This window comes from Leptonychotes weddellii, chromosome 11 (genome assembly GCF_054177405.1).
Source record: "Leptonychotes weddellii isolate Sample4059 chromosome 11, ASM5417740v2, whole genome shotgun sequence".
NCBI lineage: Eukaryota > Metazoa > Chordata > Mammalia > Carnivora > Phocidae > Leptonychotes > Leptonychotes weddellii.
In genome coordinates, this window is record NC_138379.1 from 57,819,678 (window position 1) to 57,837,819 (window position 18,142).

Here is an 18,142-nt window from a genome sequence, read left to right on the forward strand (position 1 = left end):
CACTTTTGTTATTGTAGTCACAGCATCATGACAACAGACAGGCAGGTAAGTCCAAAGAATTCCATCACTGGAATGAGAATGGCACTGGGTTGTTAACAGCAGTGGACTGGTGCTTTTCTCTAGAGTCCCTCAAATGGTTCACAAAGCTGACAACAACCCAGCTCTCAGCACAGGGTTATGATGAGGATTCAGTGTGACCATGAATGAGAAGATAACAGAGAAGGGGCATGGAGATGGAGTCTGTGGATTAGGCTCACTGTGGGGAAAATGACTCCCCTCTGTGCACCCACGTTGCGGTTCACTGGAACCCTGACAAATAAACGCAGTAGACCAGCTATATGCCGGCCCTGTGCTACATAGAACAGACAGGGTCCCACTCCAGGAACTGACAAGGTCACTCCCAAACTGTCAGGAATTCCACCCTTCATCACAAAAGGACCTCACAATGCTCTGGACAGCTTTCTCAAAAGGTGCCACTTTGCTACCCCAGGAGTAAGAATAGTATCAACAGCAATCGGCACATGCTTTGGTTTTATGCTTAATATTTTGTGAAACATACAAGTTTCACAGACCTCACATGAGCTACACAAAGTCTCTGGAACATCAACACACACCCGGCAAGTTGCAAAGAGGGGTCACAAGCCTCAGCTCCAATGGACTCTGAGTTCAATAGGGATTTTGTAACATATATCTTTCCCTAAATTTAAAAGTAATATATGCTTATTATACACTGAAAACTTAAGAAAATTAAATAAAAATTACACCTAGTCTCATCACTCAGAGATAAATACCGAGTCATTTGGCCTGTTTTCTTCTAATATCTTTTCTGTGCTTAAGAAAAAAACTTGTTTAAACAAAGTTGAGATCGTACTATACATAAAATTTCCAATTCTTTTTTCACTTAAAATTATATAAGCATTTTCCCATATACTAAAACTTCAACTTAAAACATTACTATACAACTGAAAAAGAGCTCCAACTGATTATCTAATAATTCCTATTTTGTCGAATTGTTTCCCAACTTTCCCTATTATAAATTATGCTTTGATGAGCACACACTTGGTTTGCATTTCTGTTTTTTTCTTCTTATTTATTTTATTTTTTTTCTGTTTTTTAGATTAAACTACTATGGGCCTTTAGAGACTGATAACTCTCATTCATGCATTCAACAAATATTTAATGAATACCTGCTAGGTGCTGGACAACATTCTAAAAAAATTTTCAAAACAGACAAAATATCCCTGCCTTCTTGAAACTTACATTCTAAATTTTAAGTCTCTTTAGGTATATTGCCAAATCAGTACATAAGTAGCCGTCCCACTGCATTTTCACTAGCACTGAGGATTATGGTTTAAATTTTTTTTGACAATTTCATTACAGTTAATGGCATTGTTGCATTCTTTAAGGACTTTCCCCCTTTCCTCTCTGCCTCCGTGCATTTACCAACTCATAAAATACAAGTAGATAAAGAGACATTTAGATTCCCAACCAAATGGCAAGTTTCAGTGTTATTTTTTTTTCATCTAGTGAGAAAACAATCCTAGCCCCAAATCAGGGATGACAACAGTGAAATCACCCCCTATATTTTGCAAGGGAGCCCTTGATGGTAGTAGGGAATGATGATGACAAATCGGTGTCTTGTTAGGGTTTGACGTGTCTGGGAGCTGAGTTAACAGCAAGTTTCTCCAGCCAAATGCCCGGTCTCCTTGGGGGACCAGGCAGGACGAGCCAGGTGGGATCTCTGCAGCGCAAGACTGAGGTCAGAGTCAAATCAGTTCTTTCACTAAAGCACTTGGTAGGCTATAAAGCACTGAATATTAGAAGGGAGACCTTTGGAGGATGTTGAAGACTTTGAGAGGGTCTTATATGTATGGAAATATATTTTAAAAAGTGAATAAAACAAAATAAAAAATAAGGAAAATGACAATATTATATATAATATATGTAATACTTGGGGAGTGTTTTATCATGTGTTAGAAACTTTCAGAATACTCTTTTTACAATACATACATAATAGTGGTTATAATGTATCAGGCGCTGCTTTGAGCACTGTTGACCCATATAATCATTATAACCTGCTTATGATATAGATCCTACCATCTTCATTTGATAGATGAAGAAACACAGTTTAGGTCAGGAGGGATTTACTGAGTATCCTCTATGAACGAGGCATTGTGTTGGCCCAGGATCACAAAGCTCATGGGTGGGAGGGCTGGGAGTCTGGATCTGGCTCAAGATCTGTCTGAATCCAGGCTCTCATTCTTTCTACTATGTCTTGCTTAAAGGAAAATGTTGTCTTGTTTGGGTTGATGTCTAAGAGGCAACGCTGGACCAGGGCACAGTGCTCAGTGCTCTTGGAACAAAATGCCAGAATTAGAAGAACAGAGGCTCGCAGCTGTGCTGTGCTTTGTGGGGGCGGGGGGGGGTGCGGGGGGGGTGCAGTTGTGCTCCCAGGCGCACCTGGGGGGCCCCTCTCTACCCCTTCAAGCCCTTGTCACGTTAATACGGTCCAGGTGATTCAGAATATATCTTTTTGGTTCAGATTCCTCCATGCAATGAACAATAGTCTCTAGGAATTCCAAGAAGTGCTGTAACAATCCTTGGCCTTGGCATTAAAATCAGTTGAACCTTCAGTTATTGAAAATTCTCTTATATTTTTCCCCTGACAACTCTCCCTGTACCTCAGACTGCTTTGATAGCTCCCTTCATGGTTGCCTTCATATTTCAAAACCTATAAAATTACATATTTGAAGGGATTATTCAATTTTTTCCTATGGAAACACACAGACCCCATAATGCTTTAATAATGATAACCAGATGGATGGAGGGGTCTTTGACAAGGGGTTTCTTCAGCTAATTTGAGAACATACTGAATTTCAGCTTTTGTGACTAGTGCAAAAATGAGCAGAATGTAAAGTGCCCTGTAAATTTCCTACTTGTGCAATTTTAATACTTTCATCATAGTCAGATGAAATATATTTAAAGCCAACTCTCCCCCTCCTCCATTTTTGAAGGCACAGGTTTCGGGTTTTCCTCAGTCAAATCCAGGAAAATGTTTAACCAGAAGGACTGGATACTCCTAAGTAGTTCCCACTCAGAATTCAGCCCGTAACACCCCCAGTCAGTGCGTATGCTCTGGCCTCCTTCCTTGTTCTCAGAAGAGTCCAAGAGACTCTCACAAGGCTTCTTACCTACATGTAGAATCAGAAAATACTGGCCAGAAGGGACCCTAACAATCATCTGGTCTACCTCTCTCAAGCTGTAACAGAGGAAACCAGTTTTAGAAAGGTTCTGGACGTGGCTAAGGTCATGTGCATGGTAAGTGGCAGAGTGTAGACTTGAACCACGTTCTACATTTAATGTTCATTCATTCTGTCACCTTGCCTCTCTCTTCTGCTTTCCTTTCCTGTACTTTCTCTCCTTTTTTTGTTACTGCTTTCCATTTCCCCTGTGAGAACCAGGTCTAGGATGATGAGGAGGTGAGTCAAACTACAGTGGGTCGGGTTGTGAAGAAAGCCACAACGAGGTGCAACAGGAAACCGAGGAAAGGTTCTGGCAGAGGCAGCCAGAAAAACTTTGGCTGACAGGTTCAGCATAAGGTAGAGGCTCAGGTAGATAGGTGGTGTGTGGAGAGCTGGGAATTCGACATCAGATAACACACAGAAATGTATAAGCAGATTAGATGAGCAGCAGGGAGCAGGGACCCAGACTCAGGAATGGCCTTTCAGTGATAAGGATTTGCATTCATAAGACCTGAGGTGCGGTACCAAGGGATGTGACCACAGGGGTCCTGGTACTGGGACCTGGAACCAGAAACTGGAATACAGTCTCAAGGAACATGTTTACAAGGTCAGGTCAGAACCAGCAGTGAACTGCTGCCCAGAGTTCCTTAAATTCTTCCAAACCAGTGTGGCAGAGACAGTTAGTAGTTGAACAAAGAGGCCATGTACCTCCACAAATCTAGCCTCCCTTGCAGCTGGACGGGGACCATGGACTGTTTTTAGCCTGTGAGGGCAAGTGGAGATCATGGAAGCCACACATCTTGTTGCTGCTGGGGGAGGCCCACTAGACACCTACTGAGAACAGGCTTGTTGTGGCTCCTTGTCCCCTCATCCAATTCTGTGAAGTACTGGACACAGCATGACCTTCTGACATGAGGACTTAATGTCTACCTGGGAAATGCCTTGGAGCACAAGGGTATACCTTGCTGCAAAGGGGCTGTCTCCTAGAAGAAAAAAAGAGCAAAGAATTGTCCCCTCATAAAACCAACGCTCTCTGCACATTATAACTTCTTGTTTTGTTGAGAAACACCTGAGAACTGGATAAAAGTAGGGAATTTCTATAGGATATAAATGTAAACATATATAAATATATCAAAATTACATAATGTAAATAGATTAATGTGGATGTAAGCAGATTTACATAGGTATAGATTTACATTGCCTAACTCATTTCGTCCTCTCAACAACTAACTGAGGCAGGTGCAATTATGATGCTCATTTTACAGATGAGGAAACTGTGGCACAGTTTCTGTAAGTAACCTGGGAGACAGTTAACCCTGGAGTAGAAAATCCAATATGTTAAGAGGAAGCTAAGGCCAGGCTGGAGTGAGGCCCTCACTTCATCTAGCAACTACACTGTGCCCAGCAGCGCCAGCCCAACACTCGCACGCCCTTCTCGGAGCTCGCCTGCATCTACTCGGCCCTCATCCTGCTCCAGGATGAGGTGACGGTCACACGGAGGATAAGAGCAACGCCCTCATTACTTTACTTTAATTTACTTTGGAGCCGGGGTAAGCATTGAACCTTTCGGGCCGGGCTTGTTTGCAAAGGCCCCGGCCAATGTCAACATCAGGAGCCCCATCTGCAATGTAGGGGCTGGTGGACCTGCCCCAGCAGCTGGACCTGGTCCCCTCCCCTTCCCCCACAGCACAGCTGCCCCAGGCGAGGAGAAGGAGGTGGAAGCAAAGAAGAGTCAGAGGAGTCTGATGATGACATGGGCTTTGGTCTTTCCAACTAAACCTCTTCTGTAACCTGTTCAATAAAAAGCTGAACTCTTAAAAAAAAAAGATAAAGAAAAACCACTACATTAGAAATGACATTTTGATAGTTAAGAAACTATTTAATTTAGTAATTTAAGAAAAATTACTATTGAATATTAATATACCTATTACCATAATTTAAACATATTAAATGTTTAAATACAGTCTCAAGGAACATGTTTACAAGGTCAGGTCACATTTTTTTTTTAATGTAGGTTCACGCTCAGCACAGAGCCCAGTGTGGGGCTTGAACCCATGACCCTAAGATCAAGACCTGAGCTGAAATCAAGAGTTGGACACTTACCTGACTAAGCCACCCAGGTGACCCTGTATTTTATATATTTTTAAAATTAAAATTAACCATTTAAAAATGCATTTAGGGGGCACCTGGGTGGTTCAGTCTGTTAAGCGTCTGCTTTTGGCTCAAGTGATGATCTCAGGGTCCTGGGATCAAGTCCCACAACAGGTTTCCTGCTCAGCGGGGAGTCTGCTTCTCCCTCTGCCCCTCCCCTGCTCATGCTCTCTCTCTCAAATAAATAAATAAAATCTTTAAAAATAAATTAATTTTTAAAAATGCATTTAGTACATTCACAAGTTGTGCAACCAACACTTTTATGTATGTAGTTTTAAAATATTTTTATCACCCCAAAAAGAAACATTCTTGCCATTAAGCAGCTGCTCTCCATATTCCCAGTCCTCCATCCCCCAGACCTAAGCAACCACTCAGCTACTTTCTGTCTCTATAGATCTCACTATTTTGATATATTTATTCTAGATACTTCATCTAAATGGAATCGTATAATCGGTGACCTTTTGGGTCTGCCTTCTTTCACATTAGCGTGTTTCTGAGGTTCATCTTGTAGCATGTATCAATGCTTCATTCCCTGGAATGGCTGACTCATCTCCATTGTAAATATACACTACTATCTGTTCATCCTTTCATCTATTGGTGGACATCTGTGCTCCTTCACCTTTTCGCTGCTGTGAAGAGTGCTGCTAGGGATACTCTTACACATGCATTTGTTGGAGTGTCTCTTTTCCACTCTTTCGGGTATCTACCTAGGAGAGGACTTACTGGGTCATACAGTGATTCTATGTTTAACTTTTACAGGAACCCCCACAATGAATTCCACAGTGGCTGAATCACAGCAAATTCCACAGTGGTTGAATCATTTTACATTCTCACTAGCAATGTACAAAGGTTCCAATTTCTCCATACCTTAACCAACTCTTGTTATTCCCGGTGTGGTTTTTTGGTTTTTTGGTTTTTAGTACTGCCATCTTGGTGGATGTGAAGTGGCATCTCAATGTGATTTTAATATGCGTTTCTTTAATGATAAATGATGTGGAGTATCTTTTCCTAGGCCACTGGCTATTTGTATATCTTCTTTGAAGAAATGTCTATTCAAGTAACTTTACTCATTTTAAAGTTTCTTTGTCTTTTGTTGTTGTTGTTGTTGTTATAAGAGTTCTTTATATACTTGCAAACATTTTCTCCCATTCTGTAGGTTATTTTGTTATATTAAAGCTGAGTTTCTAAGTCTCTTACTCAAAGAGACTTCCTAGGATATTAAAAAGTTTGCTTTAATATTTATAAATACTGTTATACCCTTGACACTATAGATGTTTGCTATGAAAATATTTGTTATTGAAATTTGTTATTAAACTTTGTAGTTTGTAGTAGAAAAAATTAACAAGTATTTACTAAGCATCTGCTATGTCTATGTCTCTTGTCCTCAATGTATTTTAATTTACTTTGGAGCAAAAGACTTTTGCTATGGACATGGCTACAGCATACACAATCCAGTGTGGTGTAAAGTGCTGGAATGAGAGTCAGCTTCATGGCCTGTCGAGCCCAGACAAGGTGCTTTACTTCTGCGTCTTGGTTTTCCCCATCTGTAGCACAGGGCTGGTAGTAACTGCTTTGACTCCCTCCTAGGGCTGTGAGGATCAGATAAGTGAGAATCTGCACCAAGGAATTCGAGAGCTCTTTGGGATCCCCCTGTTCACCCCAACACACACATGCACACACACAAAAGCGCTTCGTAAACTTCATCCACTGTACTGATGTCGTCCTGGGCAAACCAGGTCGGATGGCGTCCTCCTCACAGCATTCCTGGAGTGTTTTCTAAAACACAAGTCTGACTGTGTTACTCTGTCCTCTAAAGCCCTACAGTGGCTCCCTCTCTTCAGAGAGAGACTTGGTGATGTGACCCTTCAACCTCTCCTCTGACTCTGACGCCCAGGGCCCCAGGCCGGGCTGTGCCAACCTGGGTTTCCGGTCTGCACCACCCTCCGTGACTCCTCAGAACACCTGTACATGCTGTTCCACCAGCACTCAGAAGGCTGGATGTGCTTCTGAGTCATGGGATCTGACAACCATAAGCAGGCGTGGGTCCTGCGAAGGCCTCCATCTCAGAGGCGTGATGGAGAGGAGATCACTCTGCTTCTGAAGACTAGTGTGGACGGCGCAACTCTGCCCCCAGTAGCCGTGTGACCTTGGGCCAGCCTCCCTGGGCCTCAGCTTTCTCATCTGTGATTCAGGGGAGCTCAGAGTCCCTTTCAGTCTAGGACTTGGCATTTCCTCTATGAACAAGTACTTATTTTTAGCTTTACTGAGGTATAATTGACAAAATGGTAATATATTTAAAGTATACAGCATGATGATTCCACACATGTACACCCTGTGTCGAGGTAATTAATGTAACCATCTCACATATTTATCCTTTTTGTGTGTGTGAGAATACTTCAGTTCTACTCTCTTAGCAATTTCAGTTACACAGTACAGTCACCATGTTATGCATTAGATCAGATCCTTATAACTGAAAGTTCGTACCCTTTTACTGACTTTTCCCTATTTCCCCCACTCCTAGGCAACCACCATTCTACTTTGTTTCTGTGTGTTCACCTTCTTTTTATTTTAAGATTCCACATGTAAGTTTGCCACATGTAGCATTTGTATGAATAAGTATTTTTTGTTGAATTACAGCTGACCCTTCTTGAACAGCACAGGTTTGAACTGCGCAAGTCCACTTCTATGTGAATTAAAAAAAAAAATACAATACTGTAAATGTGTTTTCTCTTCCTTATGATTTTCTTTTCTTTTTTTTTTTTAAAGATTTTATTTATTCGACAGAGAGAGACACAGCGAGAGAGAGAACACAAGCAGGGGGAGTGGGAGAGGGAGAAGCAGGCTTCCCGCGGAGCAGGGAGCCCAATGCGGGGCTCGATCCCAGAACCCTGGGATCATGACCTGCGCCGAAGGCAGACGCTTAACGACTGAGCCACCCAGGTGCCCCCCCCTTATGATTTTCTTAATAACCTTTTTTTCTCTAGTTTATTGTAATAACACAGTAAATATATATAGCATACAAAATATGTGTTAATCAACTGTTCCTATTATCGGTAAGGCTTCCAGTCAACAGTAGGCTATTTTGGTAGTCAAGTTTCTGGGAAGTGAAAAGTATACAAGGATTTTTAACTGCTTGGGGGTCGGTGCCCCTAACCACCACCTTGTTCCTTCAAGGGCTAGCTGTACATTGAAATCAGTGGTACTTAACAATAGTCATTATTCATTGATACTTACTATTTCAGGCTCTATTCAACTACATCATTTTTTAAAAAGATTTATTTATTTATTTTAGAGAGAGAGAGTGCGGGGGGGGGGGGAGGGACAGAAGGAGAGGGAGAGAATCTCCCCTGAGCACGGAGCCTGACATAGGGCTTGATCTCATGACCCTGAGATCATGACCTGAGCCAAAATCAAGAGTTGGACACTCAGCCACCTGTGCCAACAGATGCCCCTCAGCTATGTTATTTGGAATCTTTGTAACAAGCAGCCTCCCTGGGTCATACAGACAGAGATGGGGGAGGTGGCTAGGCTTCAAACCCAGACAGTCCGACTCCAAAGCTCAAAGTTTTTCCCTTCAAGTATCTTCCTCCAGGACAATTTCAATGATTTTCTCCTCCCTGAGTCTGTCTCCACGCCCCAACTTATTGGCCCAGAAACAATGGACTATTTCTCCACTCCAGCTTTCTAAGAGCTTCCAGAGCCTATTGTGTGTCCCTCCCAGAGAAGGATCTGGGAGTCCGCTGCACGTTGCCACTGAGAAAAGACTCCACCTCCCCATCCCCCCACTCCCACAGCTGTCTGAGCTCATCTGAGAAGAGCAATAGCAACAATATCATATGACACTTACATAACAATGAGCAATTGATCCCAGCAATCCCATAAGTCAAGTGAGGATTGATTTTATGGATGAGGAGACTGAGGCTCAGGAGTTCCCCTGCCCATGACCACATACTTGGCTCCAAGTACATTGCTTTCCCCCTGAGCCTTTGACACACCATGTTGAACTAGAGTTTGGGGAAATCTCTCAGGGACACACCTTCCTAAGTTTCTCCTTGTGGTCAGCGAAGAGAAAGGGGTATCTCAGGCCACTTTGAGCTACACACACAAGTGCCACTCAAATGGAAACCTGGCCTTGACCCTAAAGAATCAATCGGTGGTCCACCTTTGGTGAAGCTATTTTCGGGTCCCCATCAGGGTTCTCAGATTCTGTTACACAGGCTTCCTCCTGTGCCCCCTGAGCTTGACAGTACCTTAGAATACCCCTGACACCCTCAGTGACCGATGTTCACCAGATGCTGCTCGGGCCTCGTGTTCTTACATGGGGATGACGGAAAAAAATACACCATTACCCACTGGGAACTGACTGATAGTTCACAGTGCTGATTACTCTTCCCCATACGGGGGAGAGGAGGAATTTCAGTGGAGCGGTGTGGAGACTTTGGTTGGTTGACTGGTTTTGATTTGTTGGTCACTTGTCTGGCTTTGGATTATCTGATGCTTACCCTTCCTGTCTTAATCACCCCTATTTCTTTTTCTAATCCATGTATCCCCCAGAGAAAGAAGTGTAAACATGTGAGGTTGTGGTTTTCAGCAAATTTGTCAGGAATCCATGCCCAACCAGGCTTCGCCTGAAAACCAGTCTGGCACGGAGAACAACTGAAGGAGACAGGGTTACATTTCTTGTAGACCAACAGCTTGATTTTCATTTTGGCACATTGCGGGTTTTGTTGTTATCGTTATCGTTGTTGTTGTGGGCTGAGGAATAGGCTTATTTTCCATAGCTGGATTTATGGCTTAATGTAGCTTCTTGAAGCTTGCTGAATAAACTCTATTCAATTTACACTCACAGCCATTAAGAATTTGAGCAATCCATTCTCCTCTCAGAGTGATCTTTCTAAATTGCAAATGTGATTATGCTACTCCTTGTTTGGGATATTCTGGTCAAAAATTACTTTGCAGACTTATTGATTGGGCTGATATTTATCTGGTATTCCTACAGCACTAAGACATAGCTGGCCCTGTTTTGACTGGTTTAGATCCAAACCATACAGGTCATTAAATATTTTGAGTATCATACCTCCTTATTAACCTTTACTTCTCCCCTTACCCTGATGGCATTAAGTCAAGCCATTCCAGAAAATACCTCATGCCTTGAATAAACCAAGATCTCTCATCTTCTCATAATTTTGCCTTGGAGACCCCTAGCCTTCCCTAATTCCTCTCATCCTTCAGTGACCTCAGGTCTGTGAGCCCTTCCCTCACCTGTCCTCTCTCCCTTTCCCACCACACACACTGCCATTCTGTCCTCTCCAATTCCATAACACCAATGCCACTAATATATATAATGCCAGTGACTGTATAACACCAATGACTTAAGAGACACAGTTTCTCCACTACAGGGGAAAAATATGCCAAGAGTCAAGTTAATACCACCATCAAGAGGCAAATAGGAAAGTAGGTCCTTCCCATAAGAGAGTCACAGAATCTCAGAGTTGGAAGGGATCTAAGGGCCCTCCCCACCCCCTTGGGCAGTATCCTTGATAGATGTTTTTTCAGCTTCCAATCAAGTACTTCCAGAGATGGAGCAGTCAGTGGTTTTTAGAAAGTTTTTCTTTACATTGAGCGAAAGTTGACCTCATACTCAACACTACTTGTATGCCCTTGGTCTGCCTTCTGGAGATGCAGAATAAGTGTACTCCCCAGTCTGCTTGATGGCCCTTCGGATACTTGAGGAGGGCACTCCTCTGCTCTCTCTCCTTCAGAAAAAGACTGGGGTTCCGGAATCATTCTTTCAGGCATGCTTGCAAGAAAATCATGCCTTGACCGCCCCATAAGCCAAATGTACCCATTATGTTATTTTCCAAGTGCTTGTCACCAGGCTGTTGTTTGGGGGAACAGAAATACATTTTATCCCAGAGTTGATTAATTTAAGCATAGCGGTACACTCCCTTAAATATAAGGTTACAAATGAAGAAAATAAAAAACAAAAATAACAGGAGGTATTTCTTAGAGACAGGAAAAGCTCCATACATTCTGTGATAAATCTAGCAGATTAAGTTTAGCGGCAGCTCCTTATTTGTAAAATTCTATGCCTGCTTCTAGAAAAGAGACAAAGAGGCAGCCAAAAGATAAGGCCCGCACATCTCTCGGAGTTCACGCATGCACACTTGCTTAATTTAGGAAAATTCCTAGGAGGGGCCACTGTGGGGAGCTGGAGACCACTCTGAAAGGAAACCTAATTCCAGTAAAATTAAGTATGCATGTGATGGAAGCAGGCTGGGGACTCTCTGAATCTGTTTTGGAAAATGATCCTGGAATTTTTCTCTAAGAATCTACTCACGATAACGATGTTTTCAAGTATAGTTGAAATGCAGTTTTGCCCAGAGGCAAAGCAATGGATTCAAACACCCTGCAAGCTCCCTCTAGAGGTTCAAGCGTGCAGCCTCCAGCAGAGCTCCTGGGCCTGGAAGCCTGCCCCAGTGTGCAGAGAGGAATCAAGAGACTTACAAGAAGTTACCATTTTTTTCTGTTAATTAGAGCCAAATCTGTTGGCTGAAAAAAATAAATTAGAGAACAAAACAAAACATCACCATTCTCCAAATAAAGCAAGGCTGGGATCAAATATGTCGTGAATATACATTCACATAGAAGAGGTAGTAACTGGTAATATCCTAAAATTTCAAATCAGGTAATAGGCTGATGATTGACGGTGCAATGAAGAAAGTAAAAGTTCTTGATGCCTCCTAGCTGTGCTAACTTCTAAAAAGGCATGCATCTTCTGGGGAATGGATGCCATAATCAACATGATCATCATTATAGCTACCAGTTGTTGAGCACTTTTTATGTGCTAGGCACCATGCTAAAAACTTTACTCACATTTTCTCATGTAATCTTCGCAAGCCCCCTTTTAGATACATACTATATGAGCACCATTTACAGATCAGTAAGCAGGGACTTACAGGAGTTCAATCTTTTCTACAAGTGCATGCAGTTCATATGTGATGTTAGGACTCAAACTCTGATCTGTGCTTTTAAACACAATAAAACAGTGTTTTCTCATCAGAGGAAACTGGACTCTGCAAGATGAATGACTAGTTCTGAACACCCAACAAGCAAGTGGTGCCATTAATGAGAGGTATGTTTTTTTTTTTTTAAGATTTTTTATTTATTTATTTGAGAGAGAGAGAATGAGAGACAGAGAGCACGAGAGGGAAGAGGGCAGAGGGAGAAGCAGACCCCCTGCTGAGCAGGGAGCCCGATGTGGGAGCCGAAGGCAGTCGCTTAACCAACTGAGCCACCCAGGCGCCCGAGAGGTATGTTTGAGAGTGTACATATGATGCCTGGTCCATCCTGGATTTTCAGTGAAAACCTTCGCCTTTAAAATGACCGCCAATCTGACTACCTGTGTCCTGAGTGTGTCCTTCCAGAACACAGAGACCCCTGGGAGGCAGTCCATGCAATTTGATTTTTATATCCTGTCACCTAGACCGGTATGCTCCTTATACTGGGTGCATGAATCGAAGAATGATTGAATGACACTGGCTGTCTTCTAAGAGCTTACAATCTGCTAGCAATGTTCAAGATCTGCACACACACACACACACACACACAGCCCAGTATAATTATTAGTAGAAGTTAAAATATGTTAAAGTTATATACCAGCAATTTCACATTCTTTGTTTTACACGTAGCCAGAAAAACTTGCCCACGTACAAGGAGACATGTACCAGAATGTTGACTGCAAAATTGTTTCTAATAGAAAAAATTGGGAACAACTAAATAGTTCTCAACAGAGGCCTGGAGAAGTACATTTCAGTTTACTGATATAATGGAATGTTATACTTAGTGATTAAAATAAATGGTCTGAAACTGTATTACATGGATAACTCTTGAAGCACAATAAGTAGAAAATATAATGATAATAATAGCTAACATTTATTTAACACTTAAGTGCCAGGTAGAACTTTATGGGCTTTGCATGTATTAACTCATTTCATCCTCACAACAAACTTTTGAAAGGTAGATATTATCACCAAACCCATCTTAGAAATGAGGAAGTTGAAAGATACCTACTTCGACATAATTGCGAAGATGTTTAAAGATATGCAAAAGACTATAATTTAAGAATACATCCAGGGGCTCCTGGGTGGCTCAGTCGGTTAAGGGGCTGCCTTCAGCTCAGGTCATGATCCCAGGGTCCTGGGATCGAGCCCCACTCGGGCTCCTTCCTCAGCGGGGAGCCTGCTTCTCCCTCTCCCTCTGCTTGGCACTCCACCTGCTTGTGCTCTCCCTCTCTCTATCTCTATCAAATAAATAAATAAAATCTTTAAAAAAAAAAAGGAATACATCCATATGTATTAAAAGTATTAAAACATGCATGGGAATCATTAAATACCAAAATTATGATGGTGATTACCTTAGGGGTGGCGACAGGGAGAGGGCCATGATCCAGGAGGGAATTAGAGAGGATATCAAATGTATTTATAATGTTTCATGTAATGACTGCCACATATTCTTTATATTTATACTTTTACTATGTCTAAAATATTTCATAATAAAAAAATGACCAATAAGCAGAAACGAAATACCTAAATATTAAATAGGCTCAAGGTAAAGAAACATTGTTCCTGATTTTGCACAGAGAAATAAGCATTTATTTATTCATATATATTTTAAGATTTATTTATTTGAGAGAGAGAGAAGGGGGGAGGGGCAGAGGGAGACGGAGAGAGAGTCTTAAGCAGACTCCACACTGAGCATGGAGCCTGACGTGGGGGCTGGGATGCGGAAGTCTGTGTTGACGGGCATGAATAACTACTGACCGAGTGTCTGCTTTTGACTTTGGGAAGAGGTGATGGGGACTCAACTGCAACTCAAAACCCAGACAGTGACAACAGGGCCTAAGTGCTTCGCTGACCATAACTGAACCTACCGTTGGGCAGAAAGGCCAGGGCACAATGGAAGACTTCAGGCAGTCCAGTTTTAAGGCAGCTGTGGCTCTGGGTCCAGACAGCCCCCAAGTCCAGTATTGCCCCAGGCCAGATGACACTGTCCTGAACTTGGGCCGCAGACTCTTCACTCCCCACCCCCACCCCTACCCCTGCCTCCACCCATCCCTCTACCTCCTGTACCTATGGGGACTCCCCCTTGCTCACCTATTCTCACTGGCTGTTCAACTGCTTGGGTTCTGGATCAGAAAATCTGGGACAGCATAACTTACAGCCTTAGGCCACTTTGCCAGAGTCTCTGGGGACAAAAGCTGGTTTCCCAAGTGCACAAAGAGAAGTAGCTGCTCCAAAAACACTTGTTTGACTGACAGAAATGAGTATCTGGTTGGTGCTGCATTAAAAGGAAGGCATTGCCTTGTCATGCAATGGGAAGCTAGAAGTTAAGTCTGAAGATGGAGCCGTGAATGTTGGCTCTTCCTCTGCTTCTACGTGTCTGATCTCAGACAAGTACTCAGCTTCTCCTAACCTCAGTTTTCTCCTCTGCAAAACAGGGGCCACACAACCATCACCTAAAGGGTCATTGTGAGGAGCAAAGATGACCCTTTAGGTGATGGTTGTGGTGGCCGCTGGGTGTTCACTATGTACCTAGCTCTGTGCTTGGGACTTTGATACAGAATCTTATCTAAACTTCTCAGCACCTCTGAGAAGGAACTGGGGAACAGAGAGATTAAGTAATTTGCCCCAGTCTTATAGCTCATAAATTGTGGATCTGGGATTCAAACTCAGATCTGCCTGGCTCTGAAGACTTAGAGCACTAGAGGCTGCAAAGTGCTTTGAAAATGTTATTTCTACTACCCGTGTAGAAGTTGCAAACTCATTTCAATCAAGTTAAAACATCCTCTCTTAAACTGGCCTGATTGGGGATTAATTTAGATCCAAAACACACAGGCTGGATTACATCCTTGCCGTGAGTCTAAGACCCCTTTTGCTCCACACGAGCAGACTAGAGACCTGTGTTCCTTTCTGTCTGGACACTCAGTGAGCCAGGCTGGACATGAAGGGGTCCCCAAAGTGAGAACAACCTTCCCTGGGGAACCCAGGTCTCCCAATCCCCAAGGTGGTGCTCTTACACTGGACCTCAATTCTTTGTCTTCACAGCTTCTTGGCAATGGTCACCAATGAGGTGCCTAAGGATTTATTTTGTAGTCTCTAAAAGCTAGGTCCTCAAACCCAAACATTCACTTCACTTGCCAACCCTGAATTAAGTGCTCTGGAAATTAAGCTTTTCAATATCTTCTCTGTATTCCCTAACCTAGGAACAGTTCAAGCTGCTTCTTTTATACTGGCATTATCCTTAATATTGTATTAAATACTAAGTGTTTGGTGTTCCCAATTCTGTAGCATTCACCACTTCAAATAAATTAATGAGCTACTTCTTCATATAATGTCCAAAATCTTAAATCATGTCACATGTGGCCACAAGAGAACTTTTAGGATTTTTGGCTGTAAGAATACATCCACTCTGGCAGAAGCACATTCTTTTTTTTTATGTGATCCAGCTTGAAAAACCAAGAGCTATAGCCTTCAGCTGGAGGTCCTTTTGGGACATGTTTTTCTGACCTTCATAAATCTAAGCTGGAATTTATATACTCTTCTCCCACACGAATAGACATTAGTGAGCTTCTGGCCACCTTTAGACCCCACACATAATTTTCAGAGTCACAGTTTCAGAAGCTATAGCCTCTGGATAATCGGAATCACCACGTTTTAGAGTTGGAGGTTGCCCAAGAAATCATTTAGTAGAGCATTCTCAGATTCCTGGTGAATAAAAATTAACAGTTCAATCACAAGCCATTATATTAAAGACCATTCGTTGGGTACCTACTATGTGCCATGCACTGTTCTTCATTTTCTTTTTAATTTTTTAAGAAAGATTTTATTTATTTATTTGTCAGAGAGCGAGCGAGCACAAGCAGGGGGAGCGGCAGGCAGAGGGAGAAGCAGGCTCCCCACTGAGCAGGGAGCCCGATGTGGGACTCGATCACAGGACCCTGGGATCATGACCTGAGCCGAAGGCAGATGCTCAACCGACTGAGCCACCCAGGTGTCCCTTTTTTTAATTTAATAAAAAATTTTAAAGTAATCTCTACACCCAATGTGGGGCTTAACTCATGACCCCAAGATCAAGAGTCGCACGTTCTTCGCCCTGAGCCAGCCAGACGCCCCATGCTCCGCACTATTCTAAGCACTTTATAGGTATAACTTATTTTGTCCTCTCCCAAATCTCATAAGGTAGATAGATACTGTTATTATTCCCATTTTATAGATGATGAAACAGAGGCACAGAGATTAAAATCATCTGCCAAGGTTCAAATCTAAGCTGTGGGACTCCCCTTGACCACTCCTTTATCTCTTGACTCAAGATCACAGAGCTTGTAAGTGTTCACCTCTGTCTCAGTCTAATTTCAGGTGACTACAGGGATGCACTTTGCCTCTGGAGGGCTGTCAAGATATAGGAGTGTGTGTATAGGGTGCTGACAGTGGTGTGAGGTGGGTGGGGGCAGAGCACCTCCTGCTTCTTCCCAACTCCCCACCCTCAGAGAATGTTAGCATTCCAACCTTGGGCGTTCGGTGGCTCGGGGGTTAGAGACAGAACGAGGCCTAACTCATGCATCTGGTTCTCAAGGATTCTTCCTTTGAATAAATAAATAAATAAATAAATAAATATTTTAACAAAGGAAAATGTAAACATCCTAATTGCATGGAATGTATGGAAAAGTAGAAGGAAGTAAAACTTACTCATAATCCTACCACCCAACAACCACTGTTGACATTTTGGTCTATTTTCCTGCAGTCATTTTTGGACAATGCGTACATCATTAGCTGTGACAGTGATAAATATACAATATTGTGTCTAGCTTTTTCCACTATATTCTGTCTATAGTAATATTTACCTTTTAGAAACATCATTTTAAAATATATATATGTATAAAATGTATGTTATACCATTGTGGGGATATGCTACAATTTACATAAATATTCCTGTTGTCAGGAATTTATGTTATTTTTTTTTAAGATTTTATTTATTTACTGGACAGAGAAAGAAACACAGCAAGAGAGGGACACAAGCAGAGGGAGTGGGAGAGAGAGAACCAGGCTTCCTGCTGAGCAGGGAGCCTGATGTGGGGCTCGATCCCAGGACCTTGGGATCATGACCTGAGCTGAAGGCAGACACTTAACGACTAAGCTACCCAGGCGCCCTCATTTATGTTATTTTTTAAACATTTTATTATCGTAAGCAGCACTAAAGAAACTTCTTTTTTTTTAAATAAAATGTTTGCCATATTTAGGCATACTTCTCTTGGAAGGATTTCCAACATGAAAATATTGGAACTTCCCTTCACCTGAACATTAGGAGTTCATTAGGAATTTCTCCACACTGACATTAATTATCAAGCTGTCAACTGTCAATATGGAAATAAGTAAGTCATCATGTGATTTCTCATTATGTTACAAACTTAAATGAACCTCTGCCTTTTTGTGTTTTTCCAAACCACGCTATGGTTGTAGTTGATTCTCAGGTAGAATGGCAAACAGAAATATTCTGCTCATCTATAACATAGGCATGACTGAAAGTGATACAGGATCAGGAAATGCTTAAAAACAAGGATTCTACCTCTGCGATATTCTTTCAAAAAACTGATAACCCCAGTCTAATCATGAGAAAACATTAAACAAACCCAGTTTGGGGGGGTGGGTATTCTACAGGATACCTGGCTAGTATTTCTCAGGACTGCCAAG

At 42.3% G+C, this 18,142-nt stretch overlaps 1 protein-coding gene and 1 long non-coding RNA gene across 10 annotated transcripts in view; one reads left to right on the forward strand and one right to left on the reverse strand.

Moving 5' to 3' along the window:
• The window catches only part of ME3 (malic enzyme 3), a 188,374-nt gene that overhangs the window by 130,091 nt on the left and 40,141 nt on the right, over window positions 1–18,142 (reverse strand). Inside the window, exon 2 of one of the 6 annotated variants that reach the window (XM_081798984.1) lies at window positions 4,078–4,225. The exons of the other annotated variants lie outside the window; for them this stretch is intronic. Within the exon in view, the coding sequence (XP_081655110.1) occupies window positions 4,078–4,155 (78 nt within the window). The 5' untranslated portion in view covers window positions 4,156–4,225. The remainder of the gene's footprint in view (window positions 1–4,077; window positions 4,226–18,142) is intronic. 6 annotated transcript variants of the gene reach the window in all.
• LOC145716243 (uncharacterized) overlaps window positions 1–18,142 on the forward strand; it is a 35,099-nt gene that overhangs the window by 9,149 nt on the left and 7,808 nt on the right. For 2 of the 4 annotated variants that reach the window (XR_014138794.1, XR_014138793.1), the window contains exons 4-5: window positions 4,508–4,792; window positions 17,692–17,823. This is a non-coding gene — a long non-coding RNA (uncharacterized LOC145716243). Of the gene's footprint in view, window positions 1–4,507; window positions 5,363–6,980; window positions 7,065–17,691; window positions 17,824–18,142 lie in introns of those variants that run through there. The other 2 variants (XR_014138792.1, XR_014138795.1) reach the window with 2 other exon arrangements.